We start from the raw sequence: 26,549 nt of genomic DNA, 5'->3' as shown, positions 1-26,549 counted from the left end.
AGATGGCCATTACAGAACATTGTACTTATTCCTCTGCATGAATGCCTTAGTAGAACTTGAGCAGTGTTTGGGGTCGTTGTTTTGTTGAAGTATCCAGCTCAAGTTGAGCTTTGTCACCGATTCTAGAAAATTGTTGCAAGAATCTGCTGATACTGACTGGAATCTATTCGACCTTCAACTTTAACAAGATTGTCAGTACCTGCACTGGCCACACAGCCCCACAGCATGATAGAACCACCAGCAAATTTTACTGTGGGTAGCAAGTGTTTGTCTTGGAATGCTGTGTTCTTTTTCCATCATGCATACCGCTCCATGTTATGTCCACAGCACCTTATTCCAAAATAAAGCTGACTTGTCCAAATGTGCTTTAGCATACCTCAAGCGACTCTCTTTGTGGAAAAGGCTCTTGCCGCATTACTCTCCCATACAGCATCTCCTTGTGCAACGTGCGCTGAAAAGTTGAACGATGCACGGTGACACCATCTGCAGCGAGATCATGATGTAGGCCTTTGGAGCTGGTCTGTGGTTTGAGTTTGAGTGTTCTTACCATTCTTCCCATCTGCTTATCTGAGATTTTTCTTGGCCTGCCACTCCGGGCCTTAACTAGAACTGTGCCTGTGAGCTTCCATTTCCTCACTGTGTTCCTCGCAGTGGAAACTGACAGCTGAAAACTCTAAGCTAGCTTTTTGTATCCTTCCCCTAAACCATAAAGTTGAAAAATCTTTGTTTTCAGGTTATTTGAAAGTTGTTCTTCAGAGAAGATGCAAAGAAGAGAACAACTTGCAACTGGCCGCCTTAAATACCCTTTTTCATGATCAGCTTCACCCGTGTATGTATTAGCTTTCCAGAACACCTTACCAAACAAATTTTGTGTTCCAATAATTGGTGCTAAAGGTATTCAAATCAATAAAACAGGGGTGCCCAAATGTATGCATACGACTGTAAAGTTTTTAACCACTATGCGCTAAATAACACACTGTCCCTTTAAGTGTCTTGAGACGAGTAAAACAATCACAATTGGTTCTGTAATTTACTCAAAACACGTGGAATCGAGTTGCATCCATTGCTCCCATTTAACACGTGTCCTTATCACAAATACAATGACACATCCCCTTACAGTCTGACATAAAAATATACATAAAATAATGTACTACTCATTAGTGACACAATGCATGTCAGTGTACATTATTTGGTCGTGTACTTAGAAGTGTGATAACTCGGCCATTTTGGAATATTTTAGAACTTCCGACCACTCATAATGCTCAGGTGGGGTCTGGTTGCCGGGGGCAGCAGCCTTAACAGGGAAGCTCAGACGTCCCTATCCCCAGCCACTTCATTAAACTTATCCGACGGGATCCCGAGGCGTTCCCAGGCCAGCCGAGAGACAGTCTCTTCAGTGTGTCCTGGGTCGCCCCCGGGGGCCACCTACCCAGAAGTCCTCCAGAGGAAGGCTCCTTATCAGATGCCCGAGCCACCTCAACTGGCTCCTCTCAATGCGGAGGAGCAGTGGCTCTCCACAGAGTCCCTTCCGGATGACTGAGCTTCTCACCTTATCTCTAAGGGAGAACCCAGACACCCTGCGGAGGAAACTCATTTCGGCCACTTGTATCCGGGATTTTCTATAAACCATTGGAACTGTAAATAAATAATATATATATATTATATAAATAGATGATATACATATGTAAATACATGATATACGCGAAAGGTCATTAGTACATAAAACCAACTAAATAACCCGATTTTAAATATATGTAACCGGCCCTTTAAATGAATAGAAATGCCGATACCGATATCTGGGTGGAAACGTATGTTGGCCTGGAGAGGAATGGGCGCCAGTAGGCTGTACTTGCCGAAGACACACCACAGGAAATGGTGCTCCTAAGGCAGGGGTGTCAAACTCATTTTAACTTTGGGGCCACACGTTGGAACTAACATTGTCTCGGGGGCCGGAAGGGTAGATTAGAGAGAAAGAAGAAAAGAGAAAGAAATAAGAGAAAGAGAGGGAGAGAGAAGTATAGACGGTAGGACAAAGAAAGAGAGAAAAAAGCGCAAGAGGGAGAGAGAAAGCATGAAATACAAGAGATAAAAAGAGAAATAGAAAGAGAGGGGAAAAGAGAGAAATAGAGCAAAAGAGAGAAGTACAGAAAAGAGAAGGAAAGAATGACAGAAGGAAATGGAAGAGGGAGAGAAAAGGAAAAAAGGAAGAGAGCAAAAGAAGGTAAAAAGACAGAAAAAGACCAAGAGGAACAAAGAAAGAGAAAAAGAGAGACAGAGAAAGTGAAAGAGAGAAAGAGTGAGAGAAAAAGGGAGGAAGAGAGAGAGAGAAAGAGAGAAAGAAATAAATACAAGTACAGTGCCTTTGTTCGAGGCACTTGGCTTTGGCAACATCAAGTTGACAGCTCGTTTTTCTCTTGCACTTCTCTGAGTGTTGTCTCGCGGGCCGGATTCAATCCCTTAGCGGGCCTGATCTGGCCCGCGGGCCGCCTGTTTGACACCTGTGTCCTAAGGGATCCAACTAACCAACGATACGTGTTTATTGCACATACAATTCCCAGGTGAATAGTTCATCTGGCTTGGATAGAGAGTTGAAATTATTCAATAAATGATAAGTGCGGTTTCCCCAAAAACCTAGTTTTGTCTGGAAACCGCTTTGGCGCCCCCTGCTGGTGAAGTCGTGTAAACACTAGTTTATTTTAGCTCCACGGCACTAAAACGAAAAACCTAAATCCTGGAAATGCATTGAAATACATTTAAATGATGGATTGTAATGGATGTTTATGCGTCCAAATAATGTACATAGCATGTTTTGTGTATAGTATGCGTTTGGCTCCCAAACGCAATACCAAAAAATTCAAGCTACTACCGTAAATTCCGGACTATAAGCCGCTACTTTTTTCCCAAACCTTCAACCCTGCGGCTTATTCAGTGATGCGGCCAATTGATGTCATTTTTCTAACGGCCGCCAGCGGCGCTCGAGTACAAAAGGTAAGATTTAGACCGGTGGAATATATGCGCCGAGGAAGACTGCAACTTCTTAGCTTGTGCATGAATTAAATTAGCCTAAACATACCCTCATCATGCAAAATGCAAAAAGAAAGGCACATGACCCAGCACATGAGGAAGATGAGGACGGTTTACCGTGATTTTTACAAGTATGGTATGTTTTGTTAACAGACCCGTTTACTGTGTTGCGAGCGTGTTGCTACCATTAACTGCCCTGTCACAGGCACGGTTTGGGATGAAAGTTATATTATTATTAAAGCTTTGAAAACTCTCTCGGTGTACCGTCTTTCTTTGTAAATGTGTAACCATGTATAATATGTATTTGCAACCGTATATTTTTGTAATGTATTTATTTTAGAGACTTATTCTGATATGTTTTGCGAATTAAAAAAGAGGGGCGGAGCAAACGCGGGCTGACGGGAAGTGGGGTAAAGGTGAGTGAGACCTGTTGTCGCGGCGGACAACAGTGGATATATATTTTTCCCACCCTTACCTTTGGAAATATAGACTTTTTTTCCTTGGATTACTTTCAACGGGTACCCAGACTCTGCAGGTCTGCATCAAACCTCAAGTACCGGTATCATTTTCTGTTCATTTTGCCGGCTGTGGTTTTTGGACTGTGTACTTCATACTCAGTTACGATCGCGGGACTCAAAGCCGGGTTCGGGCTCATTTTGCGATTGTGTTACATGTTTTAATACGGGCGCATGCGGCTTATATACAGGTGCGGCTTGTGTAAGTACAAAATCGGTTTTCCTTTTAAAATGTGGTGGGTGCGCTCTATAGTCCGGAATTTACGGTATGTTTACTTTTCAGTACTTTGATTTGACTGACAAAAATCAGTAAACGGACCTGCAAGCCATGAGGGTTCATCACAACCCAAACAGGGCTTAAATAGTGAATACATGCAAACTACTTAATGATAAAATCAGTCATCAGCCTTGTTTTGTCACGACGCTGAAGCTAGCAGATAGATGCTAATATTTCGAGGATTTAGCACACCGGTTAGCATGCTAGTCCAAAGGGGGGGGGATTAAAACTGCTGTCGGAGTTTTTTGGCGCTACGATTGTCTTCGGACCCTTCCCTGGTGCGCTTGTTTGAATGACCGTCTGGAAGCAAAGAGGACATTAGGAAAGTCGAGAGTAGATGGATAAATAACGACAGTCAAGATTGGAGATGGAAATTAGAGAACTCGTAGGGAATGGAATATTTCTAAAGTACAATTTTCACAGTTCCACAGTTACATGACATTTTGTGTCTGTATCATGGTACTACGCTGTTTTTCTTTTCACAAAACGACTAAAAATCTGTTTCGGGGAACGCTCTGATTAAAATGAGAGGACAACGATGACTTTGGCATGGAAAAAAACAATTCTGAAGGTTACAACCAGTGCGCAATTAGGCACTGCTCTCACATTCTCTGCGCACAAGAAAATCTAGCCGGCGCACAAAAATCAGGGCTCAAAATTACTTATTAAGAAGCGACTTAAGTCAAAGTGACAGTGCATGAAGGTCAAAATACACGGGTTCCCCCGACGTTGTGTCCTAAATGCGGTATTTTGAAGTCGAGTCATAGTAGAACGAAGTTGAGTAAAGTTAGTAGAGTTGGTCGAGAACCGGCTTCTTCGGCTCGGCTCACTAAAAGGAACCGGCTCTTTCGGGTCCTAAACGGCTCTTCGGGTTGTTTTTCCTTCTTTCATCCAAACATGACCAAATATGATGTAAAACTATGCACAAAATGACTTAAAAGAAGGGGGGAATAGAACAAAAAAGAACAAAATACCAAAATGAAAAAGGAGTGAAAAGCTGAGAAAAAAAAAAACAAAAGGAAGAGAAAAAAAGAAGGAAAAATTTAGGAAAAAAGCCAGAAAAAAAGAAAAGAAAGAAACGTAGGAAAAAAGTGAACAGAGAACAAAAAGAAAAAAGTAACAGCTCGGAAAAAATAAACACAATGAGATTTTTTTAAAGGAATTTTTAAAAAAAGGAAAAAAAAAAGAAGAAAAAGTTTGTGTTGCATTCAAATAATTTCCAATTCTATCAAATGAATCTTGTTGCCAACATTGTACTTTCACTAAAAAATGTGATTAATTACAGTTCTGTATCTTACAACCGACTCAATAAGCCCCCAAAAATGTTAATATTATGCGACAAAATATATCAGGAAATAAAAAAGAAATGGATATCTTGTGAAAGAATCTTAAAAACAAAAGACGTTTGTAGGCCATCATTTATGAGTCAATTCATTAAAAAGAGAAAAATCATTTTTGCATTGCCGGAAACTCAGCAAAATGTAACTTGATGTAATTAATTATCTCGCCACAATTGGGATTATGGTTGCTTACTGTTGTTTCAAGCGTTGCTCACCGACTGTGTGTGAACGCTCAGACCCGTAAGGAAAATTACAGGGAACATTGGTTACAACAGTCAGCAACTAGTAAGAAGTGTACTGACTTCAGTACATCTGGACAGCACTAGTCAAGGGCTGGCCTACCCCTTCCTCGAGAATCGCATTTCCTGTATGTTTAGGAGGTTTCTCTTCTCCAACTCAGGTGATGAAAATGTTGTGATCTGTGTGGGAGCTTAATATTGATCCAGGTGGTTGGACGGACCTGTGTTGAAGCAGAGAAACTCCAAAAATTGCAAGACAGGTTAGCAAGTGACTCGTCCCTCCACACTGCTCTGGTGTTATTTTGGTCCATTCTTCTTCCAACCTCCACCACACTTGGCTGATACTACTGGGTTTTTTTCTTGACTATAACTTTGTCACGGGCAGCACGGCGGCACAGTTCATGTCATGGGAACCTGTCGTGGGTTCAAATCCAGCTCCAGACTTCCTGTGCGGAGTTTGTATGTTCTCCCCGTGCTTGCGTGGGTTTCCTCCGGGCACTCTGGTTTCCTCCCACGTTCCAAAAACATGCATTTCAGGTGAATTGGCCGGTCCAAGATTGTCCCTAGGTGTGAATGAGCGAATGAGTTGTCTGTCCCTGTGTGCCCTGCGATTGGCTGGCAACCAGTTCAGGGTGTCCCCTGCCCACTGCCCGGAGATGACTGGGATGGGCTCCAGCCCCCCCGCGACCCTAATGAGGATAAGTCACCAAGGATTTTCCAGATGTTCTCTAGTGCAATGGGAAGGTCATGGCATCTAAGTCCCTGTTGTTGAGCCTTTCCTGTACTCGGGTTTCACGTGAGCAGAGCTTCTCTGCAATAGTGTCTAAAAACTAGGCTAAGAAGCCCACTGTCACAGGAGCTTTAGAAGGCCTTCGTGCTGCTGTACACTGAAAAGGAAATTCTCATGTCTATAGACATTGTCATCAACAAAGTTGCAGAGACCTGTGCTTTGCTTCAGAGGATTTTGATGTTTTAAGTAATCGACTTAGAATATGTGTCGTGAAGCTATTTCACAAGAGTTATAAGAGTTTAGTGTAAAGACTTACTGTCTGCTAGGAAAGCTAATCCAATTTTGAGTTGAATGACTGATACTGTACTTAGCTAAATCTGTTTTCATCTATATCGGAGTCTTGATAAAATTTTCCTTTGAATTAAAATGGTAAAGTGTTTTCTGTTAACCTGAATTTCTTCCCGATACAAATGCATCATAAAAGCTCGCTTCTGTTCCATTCATCCCAATTCAAATTCCTCCTCCATGGCTAAGTGTAGAAAACTCTTTTTGGAGAGACCGTCGTTGGGCGTCGCCCCCAAAAATACGCAGAGAGGAGATATGACAAAAAGGGAACCGGCTTTATTGCATTCGGGGCACCTGAAAAGGATTCCCTGATTTTGATCTGTTCTGTTCGGTTGAAATGCCTTATTCATGGACACATTTCCTTAAACTGTTGAGCATTTTTTTTCCTCAGAATGTTTCAAATTTTTTCAAAGTTGTTCTCTAATTTCGATCTCCAGTGTAGAATTGTAACTTTAGGATGAATTGTAACTCACTGATGTTGAAAGTCGATCCCGCGGGGTCCCTTTGCCACTGTGAAAACAGATATATCACTTTAGTATTGATTCCGACACTGTCGCTATAATGTTGTGTAGCGCAACCAAAAACGAGTGCTACAAAGCACAAGGAAGAGTACTCAAAGTGGGCAAACCTCGCTGATTTTTCCAGGCTTTTTTGTCCAGCCTTTCACAAAGTTTTTGGGGAGTACCCGTAGCAGCAAGATGGCGGACAATCACGTCCGCTCTTTGGGTTAATTTCTCGACCTATGAGTATTTTGTGAGGCTTGCGGAAATATAACATTTTAAAAATATATCAAATGGTTGTATTATTTCAAGGTTTATTGTCAATCAGTAACAAAAAGTAGCTCTCAAATTCAAAAAAATGTTGTGGCCTTGGCACTACACAATACAAAATTCCAGTGGTCAGATATTACACAGTGTCCCTTTAATATTCAAAGATGTGATTTTAAAAAAGTCATCCTGAGATACGTTTAGGCTACCTCTACTACATATTAAGTGGTGTATTTCAGTAATTATAACAAAAAAGCCTGAGGGTCAAAGTTACCTCAAGATTAAGTTCCTACCGACTGAAAGTAGACGATAGTAACAAAATAACTATTGATGTACAGATAAAAACACAAAATTGCAGTTGAATGAATGGTCTCTATTGTCGTCAATAAAGCGATTTAGAGAGGGGCTGGCTAGCTGCGCAGTATCCTCGACTTTAGTCAGGTCTCTGCAATGATTAAAATACAAGTCTTATATGTAGCAGTTTCCCACAAGTTATAGCACCAGGTCATCCTTTCTTTGGGTAATAGATCTGGTGTTTGTAAATACAGGCTTGGTAGGGAGAGGATAGTGAGAGTTCTTACGTAGCCATAGCAGTACGCCTGACACGCAGCCCTGCTATTAAACTCTCTCTCCCAACGCTCTTGAGTCTCTTTCCGGACCCAATAACAAACCACGGAGCAACCCCTGGTGATCAGCCTTTCTTTGCACTCTTCTGACTTTCCTCAGCGTCTGATCCAATAGACGAACTTCGTTTTGATGTACCGAGTCGTTAAAACCTAGCTGTCCTTGGTTGTTCTTAGACTGACAGCATACACCAACCGATCAGTCACGCACACACCCAATCAAGCCCACCCAACACAAACACACACATACAATTTTTCCCATGTGATAGCCTTTGCTGTCTGCTGCAGAACACAATGCACGATACATTGATATCAACTACAATAATGACAATTTAATGCAATTCAAAATCCGCAAAGCAGAGAACCATCAATAACTGAAGCGTTAAGTAGCGAGAGATTACTGTACTTTTTTTTTACCATTTCTTTTTTTAATTGAGTACTCTAAGACTAGTTTTTAGGTCATTTCACCCTAGAGGTGGGTCCAAAGGTTTCTGGGGCTTTCTCTTTTTCATCTCAGGTCACTCCAATCTCCAGAATCGCTCCTGAGTGTGCTCAGAAGGAACAACCTGAAGGAGAAGCTGCTGTGACATTATACAGCGCCTCCTTTGAGAGCATCATGATGTACTGCGTTGGTACGCAGTATGCTCTGCAGCAGACAGGAAAGTCCTACAGAGGATTCAAAACAACCCAAAAGATCACTGGCTGCCCCCTGCCCAGCCTGGAGGACATTGCCACCTCTTGCTACCTCAGCAGAGCTAAACACATCCTTATCGCACCCAAGCAACCGTCTTTTTGAGTTGTTACCATCGGCACGACTGTTCAAGTCCCACAAAGCCTTAAGTAACAGACTGAAGCTAACAACAGATTAAACCACAGACTTGAATTACAGTTTTAAGTGCAATAACTCTTTTTTTTAAAGTGAAATTTCCCGGTTAACCGGTTCTACAGGGGCACCATAGAGAGTATCCTGACCAGCTGTATCTCTGTGTGGTGTGGAGGCTGCAGCGCTACCGACTGGGGTAGTGTGAGGAGGGTAACGAGGACAGCAGAGAAAATAATCGGGACTACACTTCCCTCCATTCAGGACATTGGCCAGAAGCGCTGCTTATCCCATGCTAAGAACATTACCGGGGACCCCTCTCACCCCCATCATGGACTGTTCACTCTGCTAGCCTCTGGGAAGAGGTACTGCAGTGTGCGGTGCAGGACCACCAGGTTCCGCAGTAGTCTAGTCCCCCTGGCCATTAGACTGTTAAATGGTCAATCTAACATATAGTTAACCTAAATCTAAACGGCTGCTAATCTGACTTTTTGCACTACTGGCAGTTCTTTATAGCTTGCCACTCCTTGCACATTTGCTCTCTGCACTATTGTACTTACAGCGTTATTGTTACAGTGTTAATGTTACTGTGTACCTGACTTGTTAACCTGACTGCCCATTTTGCACATCTGGTTAGCTACTCTTCTTGCACTATCGGCACTATGGTAAAATACTATACGTAGCCATAATACAATACAACTTTTACTTATATCTGTACATTCGAGGAAACTGTGCGGGTCAGATGTATCGACATTTCGTTCTGTACACACGTGTACTAGAATGACAATAAAGTAGATCTGAATCTGAATCTGAATCTGAAGTGCAATATACAGACGCTGCCCAATTTACGAACAAGAGGTTCCGGACGATTGTTCGTAAGTTGCTTCAGTGCGATATTTTGTTTAAGGCTTGTATGAGTAACCTGTATCGTTGTGTACTAAAAAAAAAATGTTTCAGAAAATAATATGCTCTATAAAGATAAATAAAAATGAGTTTAATTTACTTTTGAAAGATGGGCTTCAAAAGGTCCACCTCCGTGGTAGAAAGTGGACAACAAATAAGCGATCCAGCCATTTTCTCAACCGCATCAAGCCGTCTTATTCCACTTTTGTTTCAAACGAAACGGCTCGCCTAGTCTTTACACTTAACACCAAGCATATTGAATGGATGCACGAGATAGTAAACGATAAAAACGTCAACGTTCTTAGTGCGCTGGAGATACAGTATAGTATGTTTACACATGAACTAGGAAGAGGAAGCGGATTTCTTCTTCCGGGTGAGCTCTCACAGCGCCACACGGTGGTCGTGGCGGAAAGAGGCACTACAGTACTGTCATCTACACACAATACAAAATCTAACTTAGAGAAATGTCCGGATATTTTTGGACATCTAGAAAAAAATGTCGAATGGCCGTAAGTAGGGCCACGTCTGTATGTCTTCTTTGGTAGTTTTCAATTCTTTATATTTGAGGCCAATACTTGAAATTGTTCTATTAATTACTCTTCATATTGCATATTTTTGCCAACTGAAGTCATTCTGATCATTTACTACTAGACCTAAGATTTATGGCCCGAGCCCAAGCCCTAACCCGAACCCGAGGCAATTTCGGGCCGGGTCGGGCCTGAAATGTCAGTCATCACGGTCGGGTCGGGTTGGGTCCGGTCCTGCTCTATCCTGTTTTTTTTTTTTTTTTTTTTTTTTTTAATTAATTAATAATTATAAATATATGTTCATTAAAAATATATACTTAAACTATGTATGGATACTAGACCAAGGAATACTTGTTATAAAATAAATAATTTGGATAAAACGGAGAAGGAGCTGTAATTGCTATTTAACGGAGCCAGAGCATGCTCTGTGCACGTGACGTGAATGCTGTCCTCTTAATAATCTTCCCCTCCGCAAATTTGCATGATTTTGTTCTGGTATCCCTGATATGGAGTCGGACCAACAAGAAGTGAAGGATAAACTAAAGAGAGGAGAACTGACAAGGAAAACACACTCTGGTAAGAGTGAAGTGTGGAGCACTTTCAAATTGATAGTCGAAAATGATACAGAGACTAGAATCTTAAGGACGTACTGCTGCTGTGGATTATGGCCCAATAATTAAGTCGTCAAAATGACGGACGCCCTTAAATGTTTACGTCGCCTCTAAAAAAAAAACGTCAATGACAGATTGTCGCTTAATGTAACATCTGCAGTGCAGACACAGAAATATAAAAGATCTAAATGTTTATACAGTTTTATTTAACTTAGGCCTAAATGTTGTAACACAAGGCAGAGTTTAATTTGTTATCATAAATCACCCCTCCTTATAAATAAAATATGTAATTTCGGGCTCCTTTCGGGCTCGGGCCAGCAAATCCAGTTAATTAGTCGGGCTCGGTCTGGGTCGGGTTTAATACCCCTTGGGCCTGCGTAGGGCTCGGCTGCTTTTTTTTGGCCCGATCTTACCTCTATTTACTACTACCCGAGTTAAAGAAGAAAAACCTCAAGGACCGTGTTGCCCACCTCTGTTTTACTCAGTGTATGGAATTCAAGGGCAAAAAAAAGAGAAGAAAACCAAAAGATCTGCTCACTATGAACTTCTGGATTTCCTTCAAGTCGCTGAAGCGGAAGTAAGAAATGTCCCGTTTGTTCTTGTCCCGGTCCTGGTCGCTGCTATATATGTGCGTGATGCCGGCCCCTCGGATGAGAGGGATGCACTCGTCGCAGGGACATTTGGTCACAAACAGCATGGCCGCCTCCTCCGGGTGAATATCCCGAGTTCTAGGAGCATCCGAGGTGTCAGAGCGCCGTCCACCCGAACTGCGTTTCCGAACGCTTTACCTGAAAGTCAGCGCGTTCTGCTCGGCGTGGATAATATATCGATACTTGCGCCGATTACGGTCTTCCTGTTTGTCGTCCATCAGCGGGTACTCTGCGTACTGCGAGCCGGCCGGGTAAGCGTTGTAGCCACAGCCGACCAGGGACAGGTGACCGGGTCTGTTCTGGCCCACCTGGGACCAAAGACACGTGAATTCCCTGCCGAGACGCTGGTTGGATTCGAGAAAATCGAAACGCCGTTAACCCACCCGGTGTCTTCTCGCCCAGATCACAGCGCCGACGCCCACTTTAGGATCCTCTGAAACGATAATGAGGGCATTGTAACTAACAGGTTGTAAATTTAGGTGCCCCGTTTTTCACAACTTGAAACACAATAGATAGATAGATAGATACTTTATTCATCCCCGTAGGGAAATTCACACTTCCAGCAGTCTACCCCGTTGTTTATTAACAGATGAACATGATGCCCTAGGGGTGCTTGTAGCGGAGTGGATGACGTCACACGCCAGTCCAAAAGTTCGACATCCCTGCAGCAGATGGAAAACTTTTCTTTGTGAAAATCCAGGGATACACCACCTCGTGTTAGCGAGTCCGCCTCCTCTCCGATTCCCCCCGGCTTTCGTGTCTCTGTATAGCGGCGCTGAAGCCGGATAGCTCCGGGTGGCTACACGTTGGCGTCCGGAATGCTAAACGTAAGCCACGTTTTCCGCAAAACACAGCAACTGCGCTCCCTGTGCGCTTCGATGTTTTCCACCAGCACTCGATGATCTTATTTGGTCGTGAGTTCGCATTTACCATGATTACGGATGGTACCGAAGACTTATAACGCCGCTAGCCGCTTCGCTAGCTCCGGCTTTTCTTCCACGGTAGGCCCCTTCATCACGCCGGCACGAGAATTCTTCAGGGCAAGGAGTTGAAATTCCTTGAATACACGCATTTCTTGTGCCTTAAAACCCATGTCCATAGGATAGAAGTAATCCATAGTGTAGTTGTCAAAACGGGAAGAAAAAACACTGAAGATAGGAGCAGACAATAAAACAATAGGGCAGCTGCTGGAAAAGGCAATAAGACGACTCATCGCAAAAAAGAACCCATCATTGCAAAGTATTAAGGATTGATCATCAGAATATAAAACAGAACAACACTTTAAATTAAAGTGTATTATAAATCTACTTATAACATTCATTGCATGTATATGACATGGCTGTTTTCCATCTACCATCAGTATGTACCTGGATTGACTCATCTTCATTCATGCAATGTCTGCTCTAAGCCACGTGAACTCTTTCCACAATGCTTTTAATGTACTTTTACGTTTTGTAACGTCATCAATTTTTTTAGCTTCTTTTGAATCCTTCTTCTGTGGTTGAGGATTTGGCTTGATTCCTTACCACTTATCCATTTTTCTAGTGTTCTCTCTTGCGTCTACAGTGGAACCTCGGTTTTCGAACGGCTCTCAGTTCGGACAAATCGGTGTTCGACCAAAAATTTCGAGAAATTCTTGCTTCGCTGTTCGGTCAAAAAAATCGGAGTTCGAACGCCGGTACGCTAGGGTGCGATGCTGAGCGGCGTACGGGTGTTTTAGCCCCTAATTATGCCTCCGAAGAAGGTCGGTGCTAGCAGGACAAGTGAAAAAAGACAAGTTGTTTGTACAACTATTGCTTTTAAGAAAGACATAATAGCTAAATATGAAAGAGGTGTACGAATTTCCGATCTTGCTAGTGAATACAGCATGGCTAAATCTACTATCGGTACGATAGTAAAGAATAAGGAGGCTGTGAAATCCAGTGATGCGGCTAAGGAAGTTAGCGCTATAAGCAAGCAACTGCCGCAAGTTTTGGAAGAGGTTGAAAAGCTTTTGATGATTTTTCTCTCCCCACCGTCCACCACAAAGGTAAGAAATCCTGTTCATAACCCTTTTTTTATCTTTACACGTTCATGTTAGCGTAATCTTTCGTACGGAAGATTACGCTAAAGCGTACGTACGATTAGCCTGGGTTAGCTTCATGTTTACGTTCATGGTAAACATTCAGGGTGTTGGAACGGATTAAAACGATTTTACATTACTTTTAATGGGAATAACGATTTCGGTGATTGAACAAATCGGTTTTCGAACAGGGTTCTGGAACGGATTATGGTCGAGAACCCAGGTTCCACTGTACTTTGGAAAATGATATGCAAATGCACGACCTTATAACGCTCGGGAGAATCTGGAAGCACAAAGTTATTTGATGCAGGCTTCTGATTGGTTGCCGAGCATGCATTCTGCCAAACAACCTTCTGAAATTTTCAAACCGAACAAATATTTCGAAATCGCAATAAAGCAAACATTTGATTTGAAAAAAAAAAATGTTTGCCTTTTTTTTTTTTTTTTTTTTTTTGAAAAAGTTGTCGGCCACCCAGGCAGAGACGTTGTGTAAGTTGTGTACGCCCGACGTAAAAGATGCACATCCTGGGCGTCCGGGCTGACGTTATTTCAGACACTGAAGCCTGAGTAAAGATTCGTGTTCACTTTGGCAGCAAATTAAAGCTTCGGGTTTATTTCAGGCTCGGTTATCAAATCAAGTATATCCGTCGGGTTCGGGTTTATATACCCACGACTCGGGTCGGGTCAGGCTGGATTTTCTAGGCCCGATCTTACGTCTAGCTCTCACTAAAGAAAATCACACTGTTTTGCTTTCATGACTCTAAATTGAAGAGGCTCCCTACCCCTGTCTCTTTCAAAAACGTAACAAATATTTTTGCTTTAATGGCTCTTTGGGTCAGAAAGGTTCCCGGCCCCTACGTTAAAGCAACGATTCTCAAATAGTGGGTGGACTGGGGACAAAAAGTCTCCCTCCGTTTCGACCCTAATCCTGATCATCTCCGTCAGCGTATCATGCAGCATGACAACGATCCGAAACTCCAGGAAGTCCACCTCTGAATGGCTCCAAAAAAAGAAGATTCTGGAGCAGCTGAGTCAAAGTCTGGATTTAAATCCAATTGAGATGCTGTACAGGCAGTTCATGCTAGGAAACCCTGCAATATGGCAGATTTGAAACAATTTTGCAAAGAAGAGTGGGCCAAAATTCCTTCACAGCATTGTAAAGACTCATTATCCATTATCCTAAACATCTGTTATCGCAGCCAAAGGTGGCCCAACTCGCTATTAACTTCAGACGGCAATGACTTTTTCACATGGGGCCAGATAGCTTTGGATTTTTTTATGCTAAATGAATAGAATTAACTATTCAAAACTGCATTTTCCATTTCCTTGGGTTGTCTCTGAATGACATTCAAATTGGTTTGAGGATCTGAAAACTTTGTGAGTGATAAATATGCAATTTCACAACACTTTTCAAGGAGGATCATGCTGTGGTGTGACCTTATACAGGCAGTTCATGCTAGGAAACCCTCCAATATGGCAGATTTGAAACAATCATGCAAAGAAGAGTGGGCCAAAATTCCTTCACAGCATTGTAAAGACTCATTATCCATTATCCTAAACATCTGTTATCGCAGCCAAAGGTGGCCCAACTCGATATTAACTTCAGAGGGCAATGACTTTTTCACATAGGGCCAGATAGCTTTGGATTTTTTTATGCTAAATAAATAGAATTAACTATTCAAAACTGCATTTTGTATTTCCTTGGGTTGTTTCGAAGTGATATTCAAATTGGTTTGAGGATCTGGAACCTTTGTGAGTGATAAATATGCAATTTCACTTCTCAAGGAGGATCATACTACTTGATTCTTAATGAGGAAGGGAAATTACATAATGAACTCAGTAACATCTTGTTTGGAGTATATACCTGTTCTGTAGGCAAGTAGTCTGGCTTGAATGATGCAATGGCGGGCCACTTCTTGGGACACGCCCTCTAGTGGAGGGTCTGCCGATGAGTCGGGAGCCGTTGGTTCCCTGTTGCACAGAGGACATCAATATGCCTAAAAGGTGAAGTCGAGTCCAAAACGTTCTCAACAAGAATCTGTTCTAGACTAGTGTGAATACTAAACTAAGTACACAATTACAGTTGTGGGCAAACAATCTGCATTATTATTTTATTACACCAAATGAACTATTATACTCAGTTTGGACCAGTGTTTTTTCTTACTTTTTATTGTGTTGTAGAATGTGCCCCACTTATTTTGGAGAGACCGTCGTTGGGCCTCGCCCCAAAAAATACGCAGAGAGGAGATATGGCAAAAAGGGAACGCGCTTTATTGCATTCGGGACACGTTCCAAGTTCCAGACGTTGCTTGCTTCTGTTCCATTCATTCCAATTCCTCCTCCATTGCTAAGTGTAGTGCTAAGTGTAGGAAACTATTTTTGGAGAGAACGTCGTTGGGCATCGCCCCCCCAAAAATAGGCAGAGAGGAGATATGGCAAAAAGGGAACACGCTTTATTGCATTCCGGAAACGTTCAAAGTTCCAGACGTTGCTTGCTTCTGTTCCATTCATTCCAATTCCTCCTCCATTGCTAAGTGTAGAAAACTATTTTTGGAGAGAACGTCATTGGGCGTCCCCCCCCCAAAAAATACGCAGAGAGGAGATATGGCAAAAAGGGAACGCGCTTTATTGCATTCCGGACACGTTCAAAGTTCCAGAGGTTGCTTGCTTCTGTTCCATTCATTCCAATTCCTCCTCCATTGCTAAGTGTAGAAAACTATTTTTGGAGAGAACGTCGTTGGGCGTCCCCCCCGAAAAATACGCAGAGAGAAAATATGGCAAAAAGGGAATGCGCTTTATTGCATTCCGGACACGTTCAAAGTTCCAGACGTTGCTTGCTTCTGTTCCATTCATTCCAATTCCTCCTCCATTGCTAAGTGTAGAAAACTATTTTTGGAGAAAACTTCGTTGGGCATCGCCCCCAAAAATACGCAGAGAGGAGATATGGCAAAAAGGGAACGCGCTTTATTGCATTCCGGACACGTTCAAAGTTCCAGACGTTGCTTGCTTCTGTTCTATTCATTCCAATTCCTTTTCCATTGCTAAGTGTAGAAAAGTATTTTTGGAGAGAACGTCGTTGGGCATTGCCCCCCCCAAAAATACGCAGAGAGGAGATATGGCAAAAAGGGAACGCGCTATATTGCATTCGGGACACGTTCCAAGTTCCAGACGTTGCTTGCTTCTGTTCTATTCATTCCAATTCCTTTTCCATTGCTAAGTGTAGAAAACTATTTTTGGAGAAAACTTCGTTGGGCATCGCCCCCAAAAATACGCAGAGAGGAGATATGGCAAAAAGGGAACGCGCTTTATTGCATTCGGGACACGTTCCAAGTTCCAGACGTTGCTTGCTTCTGTTCCATTCATTCCAATTCCTCCTCCATTGGTAAGTGTAGAAAAGTATTTTTGGGGAGAACGTCGTTGGGCGTCCCCCCCGAAAAATACGCAGAGAGAAAATATGGCAAAAAGGGAACACGCTTTATTGCATTCTGGACATGTTCAAAGTTCCAGACGTTCAACTTTGGCTTTAATAGTGTTCTCATATAAAGTTAAGATATCTCGTGAAGGTCGTCCGCCCTGGCAACAACGTCATCCCACGACCTTCACTAGATGCCTACATACTTATCATTAGTTATTATCCACATTCCACAACAATTGCCGTACCAGGCTTATAACTGAATAACTCAAGGGTGGGCAAACTTTGGCCCAGGGGCCACATACGGGCCTCCTTGTCAGAGGTTTTTTTCTGGCCTGTCAAACAAAAATGGCGAAAGTATATTAAATATCTGTATCATAAGAACTTTAACTTTATTTGCGCTTATAACTAACTTCCGATTACCTGCCTACATTTTTCTCTACTTGCTATTTTTTAATCACTTTTTAATTTTATATTTCAAGATATTTTTAAAATACCACCCAATGCAAAAAACACTTCTGAAACAGCGCCTTACACGTATTTTTATGCAAATGATCAAATGCAGTGCTTAAAAAAAATGATACTTTTATATTACTTTTCTTCAATTATCTTTAACTCATTTCTAATAACAAATGAATAAGTAATTAAAAATGTAAAGTATTTTAAGTATTTTGAGCATTAGCTCAGGAGGTAGAGCGCTCGTCTTGGGATCAAGAGGTTGCAGGCTCGATTCCCGGCTCCTCCGTGTTAAATGTCGAAGTGTCCTTGGGTAAGACACTGAATCCCTAATGCCCCCAATAAACAGGTAGGCGCCTTGCATGACTGACTCCCTATTGGTGTGTGAGTGTGTGTGGGAATGGGTAAGTGTGAAGCACATTGTAAAGCGCTTTTACCATTTTAACTGAAACAATTATGAAATGAAATGAAATGATCTGCATTTATATAGCGCTTTTCAAGTCAATGACTTCCCAAAGCGCTTTACAATGTGCTCCACATTTCCCAATAACGGCCTTGCAGCCATATAAGGCGCTAACCTGCTTATTGGGGGTATTAGGGGTTCAGTGTCTTACCCAAGGACACTTCGACATGTAACACGGACGAGCCGGGATTCGAACTGGGATCCCTTGATCCCAAGACGAGCGCTCTACCTCCTGAGCCACTTACTTTATATTTTTTGGTCATGTATTGCCAAAGTATCTGATTCAAGACACTGAATCTATCATATATTAAACAGATGAATCAGCCATTTTTTTCTGCCCCTATGCAAAAAACTTCATGCGGTTTCACTAAAAACAAAATAATATACAGTCCTACATTTGTGTCTTCAATATTTTTCAATTTACTTAATTTCCTCGTAGGTGGCTTGTGTGCGGCATTTCAAAACCTACAGCTGCAATCGTGACTTTAAGCCAGGAGATGGCAGCAGAGTAACACATGATTTGCATGCATTTCATAAAAGCGCACGGATGAACTCTTCTATTTTCGTCTTTTGGGGGGTTTGTTCCGCCCCGGGAATACCTAAAAGGGTGAGGTAAAAGCTGATAGGCATAAGGGCTCTTTGAACACAGTTGGGCATTGTTAACACATACTTGATAGATAAAAATATTTGACTTTCAACTTTTCACTGGTTTACCCCTGCCGCATCATACTTTTTTTTTTTGCTACTTTTTCCCTTTTTCTTTTCTTTTATTTTCTTGACTTTTGTATGTGTTGTCTTGCTGTGGGTCACCCCTCTCGAGGGATATGACCAGGGTAGATAGATAGACTTTCAACTTTTTAAGGACACCTCAAACTACGCACCCCACATTTAAGTATTTTCTCTTTTTAACTGTGTAGAATGTCAAAGGTTTTCAGTAAAGCACTGGTGAGTGCTGGAAATATATTTCGACAGGGTGCATCAATGTAAAATTCTGCCGAATTTGACATTTTTTATCAAAAAGGGTTCTGACCGGTAAAATCCATATGGTCCTCGTGGCACCCCAGCCGCCACAACAGCCAGAACCTTCACCACCTGCCTCATGTTGTTTCTGAGGTTGGAGAAGTAGGGCTCCACGCAGAAGTTCTCCAGATGCATTCGGGTCAAAATCTGTCTGTGCCGATGGGAATCCTCAATCAGGAAGCGTTTGGAGAAATCTTTCAGGTGTTGCTCCTGTTCCCTGGAACAGACACAATAGTTATTAGGTTGATGGCTGTATTCGAATCCATTTGTAGCAAAAAACACCCGAGTATGGTGGTACCTCTACTTACAAAAGTTCAGGTTACGAAATACCTGAAAGGCCAAAAGCCTACAAAAGCAGACGTCGTTGGATCAGTTTTTCAAGGAACGCGAGGCAAAAAGGTAAATGAATAGTTTTATTATTTCTTTTATTCTTCATTTTTTTACATGATCTCCCTCTTGTTTCATATTATTTGTGCGGTAATCTAGTTCTAACATGCTTTGTGTCAGCGTCACAGTTCAGAGACGACTGGGAGTAGAGGTTCTGGCAAAAGGTTCAATGAGACCAAATTAAAAAGGTTTTAGCAAAATTCCATAAAGTCTTGGAATTTGTGGAAAAGATTTGTGGAAAATGTGTTGAAAAGTCAGACGATTGCTACGTCTGCCTCTCGTATTTCTAAAGGATTGCCAATAGCCAGCAAAAGCAGACGTCATTCGATCAGTTTTTCAAGGAACGCAAGGCCAAAAAGGTAAATGAATAGTTTTATTATTTTGTTTATTCTTTGCTTTTTTACATGATCTCCCTCTCGTTTCATATTAATTGTGCGGTAATCTTATTCTAACATGCTTCGTGTCAGCGTCACAGTTCAGAGACGACGAGGAAAAGGAAGGTTCCGGCAAGAGGTTCAATGAGACCAAATTAAAGAGGTCTTAGCAAAATCCTTAAAGTCTTGGAATTTGTGGAAAGGATCTGTTGGAAAACGTGTTGAAAAGTCAGGCGATTGCTACGTCTGCCTCTCGCATTTCTGAAGGATTGCCAAAAGCCAGCAAAAGCAGACGTCATTGGATCAGTTTTTCAAGGAATGCGAGGCAAAAAAGGTAAATGAATAGTTTTATTATTTCGTTTATTCTTTGCTTTTTTACATGATCTCCCTCTCGTTTCATATTAATTGTGCGGTAATCTAATTCTAACATGCTTCATGTCAGCGACACAGTTCAGAGACGACTGGGAGTAGAGGTTCTGGCAAAAGGTTCAATGAGACCAAATTAAAAAGGTTTTAGCAAAATCCAAAAAGTCTTGGAATTTGTGGAAAAGATCTGCTGGGAAACGTGTTGACAAGTCAGGCGATTGCTGCATCTGCCTCTGGTATTTAAAAAAGGATTGCCCAAAGCCGGCAAAAGCAGACATCATTGGATCAGTTTTTCAAGGAACCCGAGGCAAAAAGGTAAACGAAGTTTTATTATTTCGTTTATCCTTCGTTTTTTTACATGATGTCCCTCTCGTTTCATGCTAATTGTGCGGTAATCTAACTCTAACATGACTTTATTTCTTGTTTTGATGCTCTTTCATGATTTATTAAAAAACTAGACAATTCCCAAGGCAATTGTTAGAGTTGTGATGGATCTGAAAGATGATACCGGGATATATACCACGGTTGTTTTCGAAATGTTTGCATTCAAATGTTACCTTTTTAACTCAGTGAGATGTATCTGTAATTTTTAATTTGGTTTTATGGGGGGACTCCGCCCTCCTGCCACACCCCCCTGGTATTTGGAAGTTCAGATGGGCCCATTATTGTTAGCAATAATGAAAAAAATCTAAAAATCATATTCATGGTAATAACTAAGTAATAACACTATTATTACGCTGTAATAACATTTTGAATGGGCCCATTCAAAATGAATGGAACATTCAATTTGAAGGAACCCAAATCCATAAAGTCAAATTTCATTTCATCCAGAAAGTCTTGGAATTTGTGGAAAGGATCTGTTGGAAAACGTGTTGAAAAGTCAGGCGATTGCTACGTCTGCCTCTCGCATTTCTGAAGGATTGCCAAAAGCCAGCAAAAGCAGACGTCATTGGATCAGTTTTTCAAGGAACGCGAGGCAAAAAAGGTAAATGAATAGTTTTATTATTTTGTTTATTCTTTGTTTTTTTACATGATCTCTATTTATCTATCTATCTACCCCCCTCTCTCTATCTATCTATCTCTATGGACCATTCAATTTGAATGGGACCATCTGGAATGCATATGGCCCATTCATTTTGATGAGTCACCGTGATACCCAGGGAAGTTCTCAGGGGTGGCCCAAGTGTGCCAATGTCCCACATGAAGTTTTCAAGTTACGTAGCTTCTCCCAATATGAGTTAAATTTGTAAGTAGAGGTACCACTGTACCTGCAAAAAAGTTCTTCAGCGTCCAGGTCAACGTTGTCCTCTGCCAGAGCGACCATGAAATCGCACTCTCTGGACGTCTCGCTAACAAACTGCAACATGCCAGTGGCCAGAGGTTGCAGTAGCAAACAGATGTGCGAGCGGCTATTGGACTTCAGCTTCTCTGTGGCCACGGCATCCAGCAGGGCTTCCTCGGAGACGTGGCCGGCAGGCGCCGAGGGGTCTGGTCTCAGCATACTGACCTCAGGGTCTCCGGGCCAGAAGGAGATCTGACTGACTCCAGCTGCAAAGACAATCCACTGATGTGATGTCCATGTCAACTCAAAGTAAAATGGTTCCCTGCTTTGTAAATTTTGAATTAAATTGAGTTGTCTTTATTCTCATTGACATCTCACTGTACCCTCCATCGGGAGCAAAGCTTTCAGCCGGTCTGCCCCCCAGCTCTGGAACTCATCACCACCTGACCTCCCGAATTCCACCAACCTGTCCACCCTCAACCTCTTTAGACTTGCCTAGTCAAGAAGAAGCCGGTTCTCGACAAACTCTACTAACTTTACTCAACTTCGTTTTACTTCGACTCGACTTCAAAATACGGCATTTAGGACACAACGTCAGGGGAAACCGTGTATTTTGACCTTCATGCACTGTAACTTTGACTTAAGTCGCTTCTTAATTAGTCATTTTGAGCCCTCATTTTTGTGCGCTGGCTCGATTTTCTTGTGCGCTGGGAATGGGCGAGCAGTGCGCAATTGCATCAACTTGACTTTGCTGGCATTAGTTTAGGAGGTAGAGCGCTCGTCTTGGGATCGAGAGGTCACAGGTTCGATTCCCGGCTCCTCCAAGTTATATGTCCAAGTGTCGTTGGGCAAGACACTGAATCCCTAATGCCCCCAATAAGCAGGTAGGCGCCTTGTATGGCTGACTCCCGAACAGTGTGTGAGTGTGTGTGTGAATGGGTAAGTGTGAAGCACATTGTAAAGCGCTTTGGGAGGTCTTCATTGACTTGAAAAGCGCTATAAAAATGCAGACCATTTACCATTTTGTTTTTATTGTTTTTTTCACTTGCTTGTTTTATTGTTGTTTGATATTCTGTGTACAGCGAACTTGGGTGTCCTGAAGGGCGATTTGAAGTCAAATGTATTATTATAATTATTTCTATTGATATCAAGGTATCATGTGTTGGGCAGACAGCAAATCCTATCACTATGGCAGGTTAGGGAAGGCTTTGCATGATGGGTGGGCGTGACTGTGAGCGGCGACTGCGATAGGCTGGTGAATGTTGTCAATCAAACAGCCAGGGCGGGGCGGGAGCACAATTCAATGTTCCACCCACTTAAAACAAACTGCAACTACATGGCTACAGTTAGTTTTCAGTGAATAGTTACATTAAATATGAATTTATCAGTTCAATCGGACTCTAAGGAAAGTTAGAAGAGTGCATAGAAATGGTGCTCTGTGGATTATTATTAGGTTAGGCTGCAGGTCTGGCCTCCTGCTATGGCTAGGCTACTTAAAAACTCTCTTAAGCCACCCCTGAAGAGCCTGTATCTCAAAAACACCTACACCCATGAAACACATGCTCCGTGGATTGTTATTAGGTCTAAAAAGAGACTCAGGGGTGTAGGGTGAGAAAGTAATAGCGGGGCTGCGGGTCAGGCCTACTGCTATAACAACGTAGCAACTCTCATGATCCCCTCCTTACCAAGCCGGTATCTCACAAACACCAGATAAATTACAGAAAGAAAAGATAACATGGAGCTACAACTCGAGGAAAAACGCTAAATTCGGGCGGAGACCTAGCCCAATCGAGGAGCCCTGATGATACAGTTAGCCAGCCGCTCTCTAAATTGCTTTCTCTCACTGAAAGAAGCCCTCAAATGTCATTGTACTTAAGTATAATGACAATAAAGACAGCTCAACTGCAATTTTGTGTTCTGTTTTAATTTCAAGACCTTTAGTTGTTATTTTGTCACAGTTGTATACTCTCAGTCGATAAGGACAGGGCTTTTATGAAGGGGCATCGCTACTTAGCGGATTTTCAAAATTCGCGGGGGTAATGTCCCCATCTGCCGTGATAAGGGATAACAGTAACTTGAATATATTGCATGAAGAGCACTACCTACCATTGATGATCATCTTCAAGCAGGTGGCGCACGGCCGCCGAGAAAAGTACAGCTGACAGTCAGCCAGGTGGGCGGCATGTTGAAGAACGGCTGCCTGGCCCGCGTGCAGCTCATGTCCACTGTAGTGGAGCCCCACCACTTTCCTGTCCCGCACCACCACCAGACCCACGCTTCGGATCTAGGACACAGTCAGTAAATTAAAACCAGCATTACAATAAAAACTACGGTCATTTCAGGGCTACAGAACTAAGAGCTGCATGTTGTGTTAGGAAATGGCAACCGTACTATTGAGAATAGTGCCAGATTACAACACAGACGTGTCTTTATGTGTTGTTGTCATTGGTGGTTGACGTGGGAATGGCCCTCATTGCATTTGCTTGCTATCGTTCCTTTTGGATTAAAGGAAACTTCTGGGATTTGTCATTGATGCCGATGATACAGAGAGAGAAGTGTAGCGTTTTTAGTTAGACTTCTACTGCTGTTTAATGTATAAAATAAAGACTAATTTGTGGGTGTTGAAATATCGTATGTTGTGAATATAAAATAAATGACTGTTGAACCTCCCGTTTGGTTCACATATTACATAAATATTGGCAAAAACGTGGACTTATGTGAGAGAAATATTTCCAGACGTCACCGCACCTTTTTAAAGCCAAAGTGTTAAAGTTATATACTATTTCATACGCTGTTTTATCTTACGTAAAGTGAAATATACTTGTTCTAAAAACTGACTTTAGTGTTTGAGGGCAAACTCTGAGAGAAGGGTGTCGTAAACCGCCTTTTGCGTTGGAATTTGCCTTTCCTTCCATTCTGTGCAGATAACAATGACTTATCACCTCGCCTGGGGTGTTGGATATGTGCCTGGCACCGTCCTGTCTGTAGGGCGATGACCCCTCCTCCCATTCTTCAAATCATGGTTGGAAAATTTGCATCGACGATGGCGCGGACCAATCGGCAGAGGCTTGCTCATGGGGCGTGAACATTTCATCGGCATGATTTATAACAGAGGAAGACCCGGAAACCCCCTCGTCTTTCTACACACGATTGTAATTTGGCACGGAAAAATGAGCCGATTTGTTCAACTCTTTGATGAGGCTAAATAAATTGATATGTGGACTATACTCGTCGTTCGGCAGATTAAATTTCTCCGACTTCTGAATATGCTCCAACGGTAAGGGTTTAGACGAGACACGTGAAGTGTCTTCAGAGTCAGATTTCAGTATAATAAATGTTAAAACCTTACAGTGTTTAAAACGCAGCAAAAAAAGCAGTACAGAATTGACAGTATCACCTTGTAACTGTACACCTACCTGATTCTCATTCTGCTCCGGTTCCTCCTGAGGGAACAGTTCCAACCACAAACTCAACAAGCTGAACAGGTTTATCTTTGACAGCCTGGGGCCATGACCTGCACCACAGAAACACCATAAGGAACATGATAGGAACAGTTATGGGTTTTCCTAATGGCAAGTATAGAGAGAGAGAGAGAGAGAGAGAGAGAGAGAGAGAGAGAGAGAGAGAGAGAGAGAGAGAGAGAGAGAGAGAGAGAGAGAGAGAGAGAGAGAGGAAGATAGATAGATAGATAGATAGATAGATAGATAGATAGATAGATAGATAGATAGATAGATAGATAGATAGATAGATAGATAGATAGATAGATAGATAGATAGATAGATAGATAGATAGATAGATAGATAGATAGATAGATAGATAGATGTCTAGATAGATGTCTAGATGTCTAGATAGATTGATAGATAGATACCATAGAAAGATAGATAGACTGATAGACAGATAGACAGATAGATAGATAGATAGATAGATAGATAGATAGATAGATAGATAGATAGATAGATAGATAGATAGATAGATACCATAGAAAGATAGATAGATGGATACTGTAGATAGATAGATGGATACTGTAGATAGATAGATGTCTAGATAGATAGATAGATGGATACTGTAGATAGATAGATGTCTAGATAGATAGATAGATGGATACTGTAGATAGATAGATGTCTAGATAGATAGATAGATAGATAGATGTCTAGATAGATAGATAGATAGATAGATAGATAGATAGATAGATAGATAGATGTCTAGATAGATAGACTGATAGATACCATAGATAGATACCATAGATAGATACCATAGATAGATACCATAGAAAGATAGATACCATAGAAAGATAGATAGATGGATACTGTAGATAGATAGATGGATAGATAGATAGATACACAGACAGATACCATAGATGCCATAGATAGATAGATAGATACCATAGAAAGATAGATACCATAGAAAGATAGATAGATGGATACTGTAGATAGATAGATGTCTAGATAGATAGATAGATACCATAGAAAGATAGATAGATGGATAGATAGATAGACAGACAGATACCATAGATGCCATAGATAGATACCATAGAAAGATAGATAGATTGACAGATAGATAGATAGATACCATAGAAAGATAGATAGATGGATACTGTAGATAGATAGATGTCTAGATAGATGTCTAGATAGATGTCTAGATAGATGTCTAGATAGATGTCTAGATAGATGTCTAGATAGATGTCTAGATAGATGTCTAGATAGATGTCTAGATAGATGTCTAGATAGATAGATAGATAGATAGATAGATAGATAGATAGATAGATAGATAGATAGATAGATAGATAGATAGATAGATAGATAGATAGATAGATAGATAGATAGATAGATAGATAGATAGATAGATAGATAGATAGATAGATGGATGGATGGATAGATAGATAGATAGATAGATAGATAGATAGATAGATAGATAGATAGATAGATACCTTGCACTACGGCGACAGTCTGGCTGCTGGACTCTGTTGTGAGATGCACAGGTTGTCCTGGACCAGCCGGATTCTCTCTGCAGCATTCTTCCATCCAATTTATCCGATTTCCCACTCGGAACGTTAAACCAATCTAAAATAACTGTCCGGACAGGCTTCCCTGTTGAGATTCATGCATAAAGCATATTTACGCTGAATTGTTGACATCGGTCCCTGTTGACTGCAAGCACTGACATGGCCACTTTGCTACCTTTGAGTAGTCAAGGTCGAAAGTACGTACGCTGGACGTTTGTGCACTTTGGTGAACAAAACCGCTGCAAGCGTTCTTACGGGGGACTTTAGTGTCCCGTGTGAATTATGACGTACTAGCTTTGGTCTTTTTTTTAGTTTATAGATGAACACCGACGCGTTTGTCGGTCTCCTGGTTAC

At 41.8% G+C, this 26,549-nt stretch overlaps 1 protein-coding gene across 2 annotated transcripts; it reads right to left on the bottom strand.

Annotated features, from left to right (window-relative positions):
- Positions 1–1,016: 1,016 nt before the first annotated feature.
- On the bottom strand, positions 1,017–26,549 carry cdadc1 (cytidine and dCMP deaminase domain containing 1). 2 transcript variants are annotated; one of them, XM_088330485.1, is made up of 11 exons: positions 26,121–26,549; positions 24,610–24,707; positions 23,300–23,477; positions 21,180–21,459; positions 18,795–19,001; positions 15,298–15,404; positions 11,755–11,804; positions 11,510–11,679; positions 11,260–11,449; positions 6,944–6,980; positions 1,017–4,116 (listed from the first exon to the last, which is right to left on the bottom strand). In XM_088330485.1, exons 1-11 carry the CDS (start codon positions 26,212–26,214, stop codon positions 4,040–4,042), a joined length of 1,488 nt encoding a protein of 495 aa, XP_088186611.1. In that variant the 5' UTR covers positions 26,215–26,549; the 3' UTR covers positions 1,017–4,039. The 2 variants fall into 2 exon arrangements, with proteins under 2 accessions (XP_088186611.1, XP_088186612.1); XM_088330486.1 differs by having other exon boundaries at positions 18,861–19,001.

This window comes from Urocampus carinirostris, chromosome 3 (assembly GCF_059441175.1).
Source record: "Urocampus carinirostris isolate Australia breed hairy pipefish chromosome 3, RoL_Ucar_1.0, whole genome shotgun sequence".
NCBI lineage: Eukaryota > Metazoa > Chordata > Actinopteri > Syngnathiformes > Syngnathidae > Urocampus > Urocampus carinirostris.
The sequence above is the reverse complement of the archived record's forward strand: the minus strand, read 5'-3'. Positions and strand labels throughout refer to the sequence as shown.